The 13,249-nt window shown below is 48.9% G+C and overlaps 6 protein-coding genes across 6 annotated transcripts; 4 read left to right on the forward strand and 2 right to left on the reverse strand.

Moving 5' to 3' along the window:
• Positions 1-574: 574 nt before the first annotated feature.
• Positions 575-1,540, forward strand: N7496_002333 (dienelactone hydrolase family protein; the record flags this gene model as incomplete). The annotated part of the gene is made up of 4 exons (XM_056695264.1): positions 575-662; positions 732-1,060; positions 1,142-1,259; positions 1,338-1,540. The coding sequence occupies 4 exons, from the start codon at positions 575-577 to the stop codon at positions 1,538-1,540; spliced, it is 738 nt and encodes a 245-aa protein (XP_056557476.1).
• A 370-nt stretch (positions 1,541-1,910) lies between these two features.
• N7496_002334 (uncharacterized protein) lies at positions 1,911-3,397 on the reverse strand (the record flags this gene model as incomplete). The annotated part of the gene is made up of 2 exons (XM_056695265.1): positions 1,911-1,970; positions 2,027-3,397. The coding sequence occupies 2 exons, from the start codon at positions 3,395-3,397 to the stop codon at positions 1,911-1,913; spliced, it is 1,431 nt and encodes a 476-aa protein (XP_056557477.1).
• Positions 3,398-4,782: 1,385 nt separating this feature from the next.
• Positions 4,783-5,796, reverse strand: N7496_002335 (NmrA/HSCARG family protein; the record flags this gene model as incomplete). Its single annotated transcript, XM_056695266.1, has 1 exon — positions 4,783-5,796. One exon carries the CDS (start codon positions 5,794-5,796, stop codon positions 4,783-4,785), a length of 1,014 nt encoding a protein of 337 aa, XP_056557478.1.
• A 384-nt stretch (positions 5,797-6,180) lies between these two features.
• N7496_002336 (bZIP transcription factor) lies at positions 6,181-7,067 on the forward strand (the record flags this gene model as incomplete). The annotated part of the gene is made up of 2 exons (XM_056695267.1): positions 6,181-6,331; positions 6,388-7,067. The coding sequence occupies 2 exons, from the start codon at positions 6,181-6,183 to the stop codon at positions 7,065-7,067; spliced, it is 831 nt and encodes a 276-aa protein (XP_056557479.1).
• Positions 7,068-9,640: 2,573 nt separating this feature from the next.
• N7496_002337 (uncharacterized protein) lies at positions 9,641-10,935 on the forward strand (the record flags this gene model as incomplete). The annotated part of the gene is made up of 2 exons (XM_056695268.1): positions 9,641-10,136; positions 10,190-10,935. The coding sequence occupies 2 exons, from the start codon at positions 9,641-9,643 to the stop codon at positions 10,933-10,935; spliced, it is 1,242 nt and encodes a 413-aa protein (XP_056557480.1).
• Positions 10,936-12,036: 1,101 nt separating this feature from the next.
• On the forward strand, positions 12,037-13,206 carry rbd2 (rhomboid protease family protein RBD2; the record flags this gene model as incomplete). The annotated part of the gene is made up of 6 exons (XM_056695269.1): positions 12,037-12,229; positions 12,303-12,440; positions 12,550-12,631; positions 12,687-12,752; positions 12,805-12,926; positions 12,992-13,206. The coding sequence occupies 6 exons, from the start codon at positions 12,037-12,039 to the stop codon at positions 13,204-13,206; spliced, it is 816 nt and encodes a 271-aa protein (XP_056557481.1).
• Between the last annotated feature and the right edge of the window lie 43 nt (positions 13,207-13,249).

Below are 13,249 nucleotides of genomic sequence, written 5' to 3' on the forward strand. Positions count from 1 at the left end.
TTATCATTGGCAAAGGCGAATTATGCTTATGGCAATTAGAATTTAGCCTTTAGCCGACTTCGGAGCTAACGAGTTCTTAAAGCCGGGGCCGCGTGCCGAGTACCGAGTCAGTTGGGTTTTGCATAAAATGATTACCTGTGATATGATAATATCATCTGGATATACTAGTAGATATTGTGATTCTATCTGTACTCTTCTATCGGAAAATCTCAAAATCGTCTAACTAACACATGTACTATGTGTAGTTCTGTATCGCCGGTATACAGTCACACAACTCATGCCGAGGGGCAAAAAGTGGAGATCGGCACCCAAATCGAGGGGTTGAAAACTCCTCAATTCCGCAAGAGCTTGTGCCATCGCACACTGTGATTGGATGCAATTGAACCGGTGATGGAAGAACGGAGAAGCATAATGGGGCCGTGTCGTGCTCGTTGGAGGGGCACCGGTTGAGATTTAATTGCTGTTCTAATAAATCCCCGAGTTGTCCTTCACTTTCTGGCATCTGCGACTTTTTCTTTGCATTCTTCACTTTTTTGAGATATCCCAAACCCCTTCATAATCCACTACCTTCACAATGGCTTCCAACCCCCCTGCCGCCTGCTGCGCTACTGGCTTCAAGCACGAGGGTACTCCCTTCGGCGAGGTGAAGAACATTGACGGTGGTAAGAACGAGCTCTCCCTAACATCTGAAATACACCGAGCTAACAACCTCTCCCTTTTCCCCCTCATAGTCAACACCTACATCACCTACCCCAAGGACAACAAGACCCCCGAGAAGGCCATCGTTTTCCTTACCGACATCTTCGGCATCTTCCCCAACGCCCAGCTCCTCGCCGATGAGTTCGCCAAGAGCGGCTACCTGACCGTCATCCCGGATCTGTTTCAGGGTGACCAGATCAGCGTCGCCGACATGGAGTCCGGCAAGGCTGATCTCCCCTCCTGGTTGCCCAAGCACCAGCCCGCCAACGTTGACCCCGTCGTTGAGGCCTCCATTAAGTACGTCCGTGAGACTTTGGGAGTGAAGAAGGTTGGCGCCGTTGGTTACTGCTTCGGTGCTAAGGTATGTTCGACAATCTTTGCGGAAACCACTATATTATGAACGTGGGAAAGTGGTTCTAACACGCGCTACGCTACGCTTTAGTACGTCACCCGCTTCCTGAAGACTGACAACGTCGACGTTGGCTTCGTTGCCCACCCCTCCTTCGTCACTCACGAGGAGCTTGGCGCTATCCAGGGCCCCTACTCCATCGCTGCTGCCGGTACGTTTTCTCCCCTCATACGAACACTAGCACCTTCAATTCCAATTGCAAGGCATATCACTAATACAACTCCCACAGAGACCGACTCTATCTTCACCACCCAGCTCCGGCACGAGTCCGAGGACACCCTCATCAAGACCGGTCAGCCCTGGCAAATCAACCTCTTCAGCGGCGTCGCCCACGGCTTCGCCGTCCGCGGCGACCTGAACGTTAAGATCCAGAAGTGGGCTAAGGAGCAGGCCTTCGTCCAGGCCGTTGCTTGGTTCAACCAGTACCTGTAAGGAAAATAATCCATGCTGGTTGAGATAATTGGCACTGTCAAGGGTCATTGGTCTCTGTCTTCGGATGGTTCCTTTTTTGGTCTGCGGGATTTGGGCTGATTGGTTCCGTAGAGATGGGACTGGGGATTCTGAGATGGCCAAGTTATGAGGAATGAAATATCTGCTTTTTTGAGAATTGGATATAATATGATTTTTTTCAAGTAACAATTGATGTCTATAAGCTTTTCAAATACGCTATTCGTAGGTTATCTTCACGTAACACGCTGTTAATCACCCATGCTAAACAAAACTGATTCATGTCGTAATGGAGTGGAGTACTCCGATCAACGTAAAGGTGTACTCCTGACAGAGACTTGATTTGTCAATCGCTCTACTCAGGAGAGCCACAAGTGAAAACACCATGCACAGTACCCGCCTTGTACTTGTTGATCTATGCGAGTTTGGATTAGTACTGTGCAGGATGCAACAGAGTGTGCGGGGACTTACAATATCATCAACACTAGAGTATGTTCCAGCCACTAGTGTAACCATACCAATCAGGAAGACACCCAAGTTGACAAGACCGAGCATGATATTCTTAGGCTCACTCCACTTGCCTTTCTTGAGAAGCAATGCCCACATCATAGGAGGGAAATAGAAAGTGAAGCCAGAGATGAACAGCGACGAAGAAATTGAAAGCAAATCATTAAAGAAAGGAATGACCTCAGCAATGATGAATGCAATAATCGTGCCAGCAGTAATAACAGCAAGCCACGTCAACCATCCCATCTTCGTATTAATAAAGCGGATGTGGGAATCAGCAAAGATGCGACCATGGACAAGACGTCCAAACACGACAGTGTTGATAGAACCACTGATAAAGATAACTGGCAGAGCAACACCAAAAGCAACACGCTTCATCAGACTACCAGCCGACAGAAGAGCGGGACTACCCACATCCTGTCCGACGAAAGCGTAGATCAAGGCTCCGGCAAGGGTATAGATAATAATCTCCGTGATACCGAGAGCCCAGATAGACTTGACGTAGTCGCGAGGAGTGTGCATTTCATCCATAAAGGAGAATTGGCAGAGGGCGAAGCTATACGCGAAAATGATATTCGTCAATGCCACGAATGCCTCGGAGAACGTGATACCCTCCTTAGGCCATGCGGACCAGTTAACACCGGTAAGACCGCCGGGGGAGTTGTGTGCATCAATGCCCGTAGCGATGACGGTAATACCAATAGCGAGGATAATCGAGGCAAAATCGACATAGCCCAGGATAGCCATCTCGGTGAAGCTAGGAGGGACTGCGAGTAATAGGAGAATAATCGCAGAGACTACTCCAAATACCACTGAGCAGACGTCGCTTTTGGTTATATTCAAGAAAGCAATAGTTCCAGTTAGGCAGTGAGAGCCAGTAAGGAATAGTAGTTGAAGAGCAAGCATCCCACTCATCAATTCATAACCAAAACGAGGGCATCCAAGACGCGCTCCCATCAACCGACCAGTATCCGCATAACTAGTGATCTCGGGGAAAGCAAGCTTGACTTGGCCAATGATATGACTGGTGTAAATGGCAACTAGACCAAGTCCAACGGTACAAATCACACCCGCAACCATACCGAGAGTAGCGAACGTAGAAGGAATTGACAAACTGCCCAATGCGATAGCCTCCACAATAAGCACGACGGTAAGACGCTTCCAGCCGAGACGGCTGAACTTTTGAATACCATGTTCGTAGACATGTCGATCGGCCTCGCTCATGTATCCCAGCTTAATATCTCTCTCGTCCAATGGTGGGATTGGTTGGACCTTGCGCTCCTCGTCAGCGCCCGCGTTGGCGTTGCCATTAGCGGATATCTCGTCGTGGTTCATGATGACAAGGTGCTGCGTTGAGCAGAGTAGATGAGAGAAGAAACGATGATAGGGCACGCTCCAAATATGCTCAGAAACTAGGAAATCCCACAGAGGAAGAAAAGCTGACGCTTAAATACGGGCGAATCCGGGAGATTCTTCGGCCAACGAGATTCCCTCACGTATATTCTAACCCACTCAGAAGCCCAGAAAGGAAAAAAAGACGTTCCCAAGGCGTTACTCGCCCTCGTCGATCAGAGACAGTTAGGCGAAATAAAGCGAGCAGGAATTGGAGGGGAATGTGAGATTCTGAGGGGTTACGAGGGGAAAAAAGAAGAAGCTTAAAGTCGATCTGGGGCAGTCGGGAACTGTTATGTAAAGAAAACTCAGAAAGTGCTCGAAAATCGGACGATGACTACATCTGGTCGAGAAAAGGCATGCCCTAATCCTGGATTGGACCCGCCGAGCCCGACGATAGCCTTCTTCGGTGGAGCTCCACTTCCCACTTCCGAACCCGAAACGCCGAGTGGTGGAGCCTTTGAGTCTGTTTTACGCCACTTAGAACGATTAAGAAGACGTCTGATTATCTTGATATTACATGATTCGGTTTGTCCACCGAATATTAACCTGGGGGTTCCTATGCGGGGATGCCCCAGGACTAACCGGGCTATAGCCGAAATATCGTGTTGGGGAAATAATCATGTCTCGTTGTTTCGTAACGAGGAAGCATATAGAGAGGAGGCTCGTGAACGGCCAAGTTCCGAGAGGTGCGGGAAGTCAATAGCGTAAGCTTCAATGGGCCAGCCCGGAGAGGTTTGTTGGAGGGCTTGACCCACTGACAACTGCTTGCAAGTGAGAAAATATCTTGCAAAGGTGCAAGATGTTTCCAAAATAGACTCAACTGTTATATCATACTCTTTAATATGATCATGTGGAAGTACTCCTAGTCATCATTATACTGACATGCACAATTTTCTTTGAATACTTAAAAGTCTTACCTGTCGATGCCTGGCAAGATCTCTGACCACGTCGCCCACGCCCCACCTATGGCCCAACAATCATGCCAGGGGAAATACGAGGTTCTATTTGGAAATTCCCCCGGGGCGGTTATAGACTGACTTGGGGTAAGCTCATATCCTTCGCTGCGCTAGGCAATGATTATTATAAATATGATGATGTAAACGAAGAGTAGTATCCAGAACAATCAAACATGGAAATTCTTTCAATATTCTGCTGCCAAAGCCATCGGGTAGTCATGCTGGACCTTGATAATAAGGACAGAATTGAGATTACTGAATTTGGAATAGTAGGTGGTAACCCGAAGCTGAAGGCAAACTTAGATTCTAGGATGCTTCCAATGCTTGCCTAGATGACGGACACCAAATATCCCTCAAAAATCCACAGTCTTACTGGATACGGCCATCCCAGCGGTTTTCCTTCTTCAGATCAAGCAATTCCGCAATATCTTGCTCTTTGAGCCAGTCCTCGAATGATTGGTGTTGTACACGCTTCTTGAGCTGACCAGGCTCGATGACATTCTCAAGTCCCGCGCAATAGCCATATTCGCTAATAAAGGCAGGACCATGGAGAACCTCCAAGGGGATACCCATCTTCTGATTCATCTCTTCCATGCTCATCGAGATCAAACTGACGTGCTTTCCCAGAGCCGTGGACCAAATATCTGTGATCTGCTGGAGGCTGAGATAGTCGTCATACGCGAGAAGCTTTGTCCCCGACTCTTCATCCTCCACCAAAGCACGGACAAAAGGTCCCGTCGACTCGGCAGTGTTGATGATCGGCATCATCGTCTCTTTCTTTGCTGGAATGATTGAAACAAACTCCCCGCTCTCGGGCTGGAATTTGGGGTAGAGGAAAGCATTGGTGATATAAGCACCGATGTAAATGAAAGAAGCCTTCTTGACCAAGTTGGGCTGGGCTTGAATATACTCGGCAATGTATGCCTTGGTCTCCCAATGGTATGACAGCGAATACTTTCCACCGGAAGCAGCTTTCATGGGACCGAGCGCAGAGTAAATGAGTCGCTCCAGGGTTGGGATAGTCGCAGCCACATCGGCGGCGTTCTTTCCATGGGAAACCTCCACGTCATAGCCTTTCTTGGCACTGGTAAGAAGATCAACTCCTGCGGCGAGTGCTTTGCGATACGGATGCCAGAAGTCCGTGTTGAGAAAGATTGCATGAACGCCGTTGAATGCTTGTTGCAGAGATTCTTTGTCTTCCATATCTGCTTTAACGACCTCGGCACCTAACTTGGATAGTTCGGTGGCTTTGTCGGAGTTTGGATCTCGAGTCAGGCACCGAACGGACCAGCCGGGAAGACTCAAGAATGTACGGGCAACAGACGAGCCCTGGGTGCCAGTTGCACCTACTACCGCAATGATCTTCTTCGGATTGGTGGTCATTTTTGCTGTCCGAGAATGACTGCTGTATAGAAAAGGAGTTGAATAGTGCTATAGTGTGAAATTCCACTGTTATCCTTGGGGGTTTGAGCGATTTTATACTAGAGGAGGTAAAGACTTGTGAATTCAGCGTCTTAAGTGGCCAAGTATAGTTAGCCCTATCTGATTGGCCTGAAGGCGTAAGCCACGAGTAAGCCAGCCGTCGAGTGATTCTCGCTATTCCTTTTTGGGCTCTCCCCACTCACTACCGCCCGTCGGACCAAACGGAGTTAAGCACATCAACCTTCCAACGACCACTCCCGTGCTCTGTCACAGCTCCATCGCAAATGAATCATGACTCTCTGCAGGGAAAAAGTGGTTTCGGGCTCTAGACTACGATCCGAGTCCATGACGGATCCCGAATGCTCCAGCGAATCACAACCCTCCTACACACAAGGCAGACGCCGGCGCGAACCTCACACCACAGCCACTAGAGCCAAGAAACGAATTGTCACACCGGCTAGGAGGGAGCAGAACAAGGCTGCCCAGCGGGCCTATCGTGCGTCTTAATAATTGAACGCTGTTGTATTCCTGGGTGCTAATTACTACCCAAAGGAGAGAGACAAAAGGGCAATCCAAAGTCCAATATCGCCCCAAGCGGAAAAGTAAGGAGCCTTGCGCCTCGACCGTTACCGGGTTCGTTGCCACCTAGATTGTCTGAACCCCAGATATCCGAGAATGTACCAATTTCAAACTACCAAGTGAAGACTGCTTCAGTAGACGACGAAACCAGCACAGGTACAGCGCTCATCCGAGGTGCCGATCCGCTCTCAAACACGCTCCAAACGATGGGAGACACTATTTGGCTGGCAGTTCTCAACAATGCTCTATGTTTGGGCTTTGATCTTCAAAAGCTTGCAGAATGTAGTAACTCCTACATGTCACCATTCTACAGACCCATCGCAACACAAGATAGTCCCCGCGATGTGGTCGCTTCCACCCTTAATACTTCAGTCCCCATACATTTACAACCGACCATGGCGCAGATCCTCATTCCACATCATGCCAGCCTGGATCTGATACCCTTGCCGTTGCTTCGTGAGCGCGCCATCATGATGACTTTTGCTATGCCCGATATCTTTGATCTGTGGGAGCTCAAGTTGGATATTTATACTCGGCGTGCTCTTATCTGTCGGCGATATCTGGAGAATGGAGATTGTCATCCTTGGGACTCGAGGAGCTGGGAAGCCAAGCCTTGGTTTATGAAGAAGTGGAGCATGGCCATCGAGGGATAAAAATGGGGATGGAGTTGTCCGTAAAACGGGATTCCGGCGTATGTCATATGAGCTGGATATGCTCATTGCGGTGACGGTAACAGACGAAATTTGAGGCGAGTACGATGGAGAATCAACGTCGAGGGCATCGAGAAGGAGGCGTCGTCCGAGCACTGGAGGAGATGATTCATGGTCAGCGCGCTTTAGACATCGAGGTACATATTGACGAGGGAGGTAGCATTTCCAGAATCCAAAGTTGTGACAGAGATGCTGCATTTAGTTGAACAGGCGAAGGCATCCCTCTAGGCCATCGTATCTCGAAAAATAAAGGTGCGTGACTCTTTTGGGGGGGGGGGGGGGTGGGGTTGTGGGAAGAAAAAAAGGGTGGTTGGCGACATGGAAGTCGTACAGGCGAGGAACTTGAGCTCCATGATATTCAAAAGGAGGATTAGAAGACGAAGAGGGTCTCGAAAGCGAGTGGATCTGGATGAGGTTGAATTTGCCTGTATATAACGATGGTTTCATCGCAGAACGTGGATAATTAGCACCGGGGTGTTCGAAAAACTAACAGCCAATACTATCACGCTTGAGGTGTTATCATTTACTTCCAGTTGAAATCTATCGCCGGGCCTTCCCGTAACCTAGTGGTCAAACGCTTCGTTACTTTCGCTACCTATGGTAGGTTATCTGCGACGTTGCTGGGAAGCTTCTGTGGAGCATGGGCGGATGGCGGTTGGCTCGGCGGGTGGGTGGGATGTAGGGGCCGACCCCCCTACGGGATTATCTTGTTTAAGATTATTTTTTATTATAGCTTACTTATACTAAATTAATCACTAAATCTTAAAGAATATAATAAGCCCTAAATAAACGATTAAAAACGTGGTTTAGGTGGTGATATCTTGTCTTGTTCAATGATTGTGGCATAGATGTGAAATTGTTGAGCATCGTGAGCTGTACATGGAGCATCGATAAGAGTTTGTATGGTAGAGCGAGATCGCGGGTTCGATTCACCGTGCGGGCAAGTCCTTTTCATTTTCCGATTTCTTTTGAGATTTGATGCTTCAGTCGTCTAGACCAAGCCCAGAATAGCCAGTCCCTCTATCCGGTAACCCTTTGACAGGAGCGCCAAGCCATCAGATGCTAATAGCTGCACGAGGTCTACCCCGGGATGTCAGATTATCGAGTATTCGAATGGGAGAAGTATGAAGCTGCCATCATCAAATTGGTATAAAGGAGTCACTCTCACGCTAATCTGAATCCCTCGCGAGTCGTGTCAACCTTTTTTATACATAACTCTGCAATGCTAGCCTCTTGAGGCAATCCGTCAGCAGGAAAGACGCCCAGAGTTGCTGACCTAGTCACACTCTATAGCTAACAAGAAATACTACCTGGAGATTGAAGAAACCTTTGACCAGCCCTTCAAATGAAGAAGCCCTGCGACTGTGTGGGCTCGATTCGGCCGTTAGACGAGCGACTTTGGGGTCGACCTACCTAGGTCAAAGGAACATTTTTCTTCCACACTAGTCTATATTCTACATATTCCAGTTGCCTGGCATATCTTGCGGCGAAACTAGTCCCTGGACACCACTATCCAAGCCACGTCCCTCTGAATCTGGTAGATCAGCGACTAGACGCTTGTTAGTTAGACGTTGAGCATTGCCCAATAGAGAAAGGGGCAGTGTAACGCTGATTGGATCCCTGCTTGAACTAAAAGAACCTCTTCCCCACATTTGGGGTTTGCCAGTGGTGATCCTACTCGGCGCAAGCTGCGCAACCCTTCTTGGTCTCCCATACTGGAGTTGAAAGGTGACACTAGAAGCCACGGAAATAACTTAAAGATGCCCCTCATACTTTCAAGATAATTATTCTTATATCTAGAATTGTAGGTGCGCTTATATCGAGAGAGAAGAGAATGGATGTCCCTGCCGGATGAACAAACGTGCATTTGGGGGCCAAACGACAGGTCAGATTTTGTTCCTAGTCCATTGGGTCTGTTGAAAAAGCCAGCTAAAAGGTGTTTGAGAGACGAACTGATTTGGGGGAGTACGCAACTCGACAGAGTCCGATCCAGGCTGTCTCCACATTAATCAACGCGTGGATAAAGCTGATGAGGCTCAATTCTAGAATTATTATGCATCTCGTCACCAGGAGGTTTCCTTCACTCGGGGAGATATTTGTTGAAGACCGTCCAGCAAGATCCGAGAATTAGACAAATGATTTCAGTTGAGATTTTTGCGAAGGATTCCATCTTCGGTGCCTTTTATAAATCTGTGAATATTATGAGAAAAGGAAGAAGAGGCTGAGCAGTTGATTATAATGAGTGCGGAGGCCACAGCAAAAGTACGTGTACGTGACTCCTTCCTCTGCGCCCGGCGAGCCGGGATCAATGGGCGCTTAATCGACCAAACGAAGTCACAAGATTAAGAGCCCCGACCTTGCACTTCTCCATTCAAAATTTGCCTTCTCCCCCCTTTCCCGATTTCTTTATCTCTCGCAGCCAAACAAAAGATCATTCTAAGTTTTGGGAGACAATTCTATTACTGCATACCGACATGCCGCATGGCCGCGATTCTTCGTCATCTCTCATTACCACCATGGTCCCATCCGATCTGGATTTTGTGACATACAACCGAGACAAGAAGATTTTCGATATTAGGAAGGACCCAACCTTGTCACGGGTAGTCAGCCTAATGGATAACTATCAAGCTGCTGCTGATGAAAACACGAGTGTTTTTCGACACAGAGATCAGGATCCGCAGGTGCCCAACGCCGGTGCTTTCGAAGCCAATCCACGGGGACCAGGTCCACTGGCAGATGAAACCGGAGATAATGGGCCCACCCCGCCTCGGAATGTGGTGGATATCATTCGAGAGGCAGTAAATGCTGATCTTGTCTTGCAAGAGGATGGCACTTATCAACATAGTTTCCAGGGGCAACCGTCGCGGCTATCGGAGTATGACAGACGGTGCCTCATCCACTTCCGCAAGGTTTTTCAATCATGCCCTGACCCAGATTATATGAAGAAGGAGGATGAGGCCCTCGAAGCTTCGATCGAAGAGTTGGATGATTATGAAACTAAACTGCTGGCTGGTAAGTTATATGTACTACTTCTTAGTTGGACATAGATTGATCCTTAATAACAGCTGTCCGAAGCAAGAAGGCAATTGTTACGAGGTTTAATGAACGGCGTAGGATGATAGCTGGCTACTTGCGATCTCTGTCAGAGCCATCTCAGGATTCTAGAGCTCCGAAACCTCCTTTGAAATCACGGGAAATGTCTCCGCCAAACTCCATAGTATACGATACGAGAGGCGATATTGGCCATGAGATATCTAGTGAGGACTCTTCCACCGATCAGAGCTCAGACGAGGACATGGAAATGCAGGACATCGACCATGTTAGACCTGAAGAGCCCGGCACGGATATCCTACCAGCTATTCTCCCAACTACGCAACAGACAGAGGAGACCCGAGAGACAGACGTCACTTCCCCAAACGAGCCCGTACTCACCAGAAGTTCCCTGAGAAATGGCCGGTCAATGAGTGATTCGCCGGACGAAGTTATTGAAATCGATGGGAGTGACGCCGACGCTACGAGCATAAGCAACGCGAGTCCCTCGAGGCGCATCATGAAACTGCGAATGCGGAAAACAGACGAGGAAAATAAAAGCGGGCGAAAACGAAGAACAGACGAGGAAAATGAAAGCGGATACGAGTTCATCGCACAGCGGAAAGCCTCCAAAATGCGTTGGCCGGAGATCCTTCTAGCATACAACGCAGCATACGGGCAAGATCGCACTCTTCCGAGCTTACAGAGCGTGTTCCACTGCTGGAAGGCGGAGGCGGAGGGCAGACATAAAAAACGTGTATGGAAGAACTCCCTCACCTAAGGCTTATTGGGACATGATTCGGACATGGAACTGACTCTTATTTCGCAAAGTCTGCAAAGGGATCTAAAACTAACTCCTCCTCGAGAAAGTCAACAACTAGTTCCGCCCAACGCCAGTCTAGTACTGGTGCTTCGCCACGAGGAACCCTCGAAGCCTAGAAGGGACTCGTTTCGGCTACTCTAGCATCGACTTTAAGGAGCGCTGCTCATATTCACCGAGGTCTATGGAGTTATGGTATGAATGGAATCGTCTAATTTAGCCTGAAAATCTGTTTGTAACTGTTGGGTGTCATAAAGACGAGGGATATTGACGTTCCTAGTCTAGGTTCGTGGATGTGCAGTGGAGAGATCGGAATGGTGTTATACTGTCGTTGAATGAATGGGTTTCCTAGAATAGTACTGACAGGGTAATGGGTTGATGAGAAACATTTCCAATCGTTCTCTCGTATTTACTAGTATACTATATAGTATATTACTATGTAGCATATACAGTAGTTAGTCTCCCACAGAGTGGACCAGTTCCAAATTAGGAATAGCGGGGATCGTCGCGGCCACGGTTTTCCGAAAAGCCCCCAGAGTTTACGGGACCCCGGAGAACTTCACAATCACTTCTCTTACCCTACTTTCTTGTTCTGCTTTGTTCCTTGCTTGGGGGTTGTCGCTTCCTGCCGATTTATTCAGAACTTTGCGGTCTGTGTTTGATCCTACCCCGCCGGTCGCGTTTTTGAAGCCCGACCAACGGATCGCGTGTCTTGTGAGTTATCCCTGGCAGAGACCGAACACTACTGAGTCCGAACGCTCGGTGGTACTATGTTGTGCCCTCACTAATTATACTGGCCACCGAATAGTTGCCTATCCGATCTCATACTATTCAGGGCAACATAATACCATCTAGACAGAGATCTCCTTATTGAGCCCGTCGCGTCCCGTCTGCGCTACTCGCCCAGTTGTCCCACCTGCCCCTCGAAACTCGAGGTCTAGAAAACGGTGACCGAATCGTTGTCCCACGCGTTTGCCATTCTAGAACCTGATTCTTGTCACTCGGGTACCCGCGCGCTGTGCTATTCCGTCAGATTCCCATAAACCTCGTCCGCCACTCGATATGGCTACTCCGGCCGCTCTACCCCCGCTGCCCTTCAATCCGGGTCGGGTTCGATCCTACCTCGTGCGATTGCCGCTGTTCACACGACTCGTTCTTCTGGTCATACTTGCATTCTGGTTGCTCGAGCTACAGACTATCTGGAGTGTGGTGGAATGGGGTGCTTTGATCCCGGATAAAATCAACCTCGGAACCAGTACGCATGACTCTGCCGGGTGTCTCGGCTCTGAACAATATCTCGATGAACAATGAGCTGATATGCTTTATAGTGTACCGACTGAACACCTATCCCATCATTCATACTGGCTTCTTCCATGCATTCCTGAATACCTTGGCCTTGACACCCCTTTTGGAACGGTTCGAGGCGGAGCACGGCACGCTTACATCAATTGCCTTGTTTGTTGGACGTGAGTAGCACCTTGGTCGTGGTCTTTCGAGGAGTGGATTGATTCAGCCATTCGCCCGAGTCTGATTGCTGTGGAGGTACACTTGTACTGACTGAATTTCGTTCGACAGCGCTCTCTACCGTGCCGGCTGGACTTTACCTACTGATTGAGAAGGTGATTCTGCACCGCAACACCTCCGTCGTTGGATCGAGGTGAGTATCTGTCTCTAGCGTGCCGCTCTCAGAACGTGTCTAATATGGTTTATAGCGTTTGGGTCTTTCTTCTTTTGGGTTCCGAGGCGATCCGGACTTTCAAGTCTAACCCCTACTTCAGGTGAGTTGAAAGTCTCAAGATGATTATCCAAGCTGTACCTAACGGATAACAGCCTGGGCCCGTACAAAATCCCCACTTGGACATCGCCTCTCTTGGCCTGCGCTGTCCTTTCCATCCTGGTTTCAAACGTCAGCTTCCTCGGCCATCTCTGTGCCATCCTTGTTGGTTATCTCTGTAAGTTTCCTCTTTCAGGCTCTATGTGAGCAGATTGGTTAGAATTCGGTTGCTAATTGACCCAGTCGGACTCGGTTATCTGAAGGTCTTCGTGCCCCCAGAGAAGGTCCTTCGCTGGATCGAGGGCAAGCTGAACCTCCTCGGAAGACTCCCACACTACGTGTCTGTCGACCAGAAGACCTACGGCCGATACGGTGTTCTGCCCTCGAGCGCGGCCGGCTCCAGTGGAAACCAGGTGCCCATGAGCTTTTTGGGCACTTCCCAGCGCCTCGGCGCATGAACGTCCTGCATTATGCCAACGACTACCTAATCTTACGTGTATA

Source organism: Penicillium cataractarum (genome assembly GCF_028827025.1).
Source record: "Penicillium cataractarum strain IBT 29864 chromosome Unknown utg000002l, whole genome shotgun sequence".
Taxonomy (NCBI): Eukaryota; Fungi; Ascomycota; class Eurotiomycetes; order Eurotiales; family Aspergillaceae; genus Penicillium; species Penicillium cataractarum.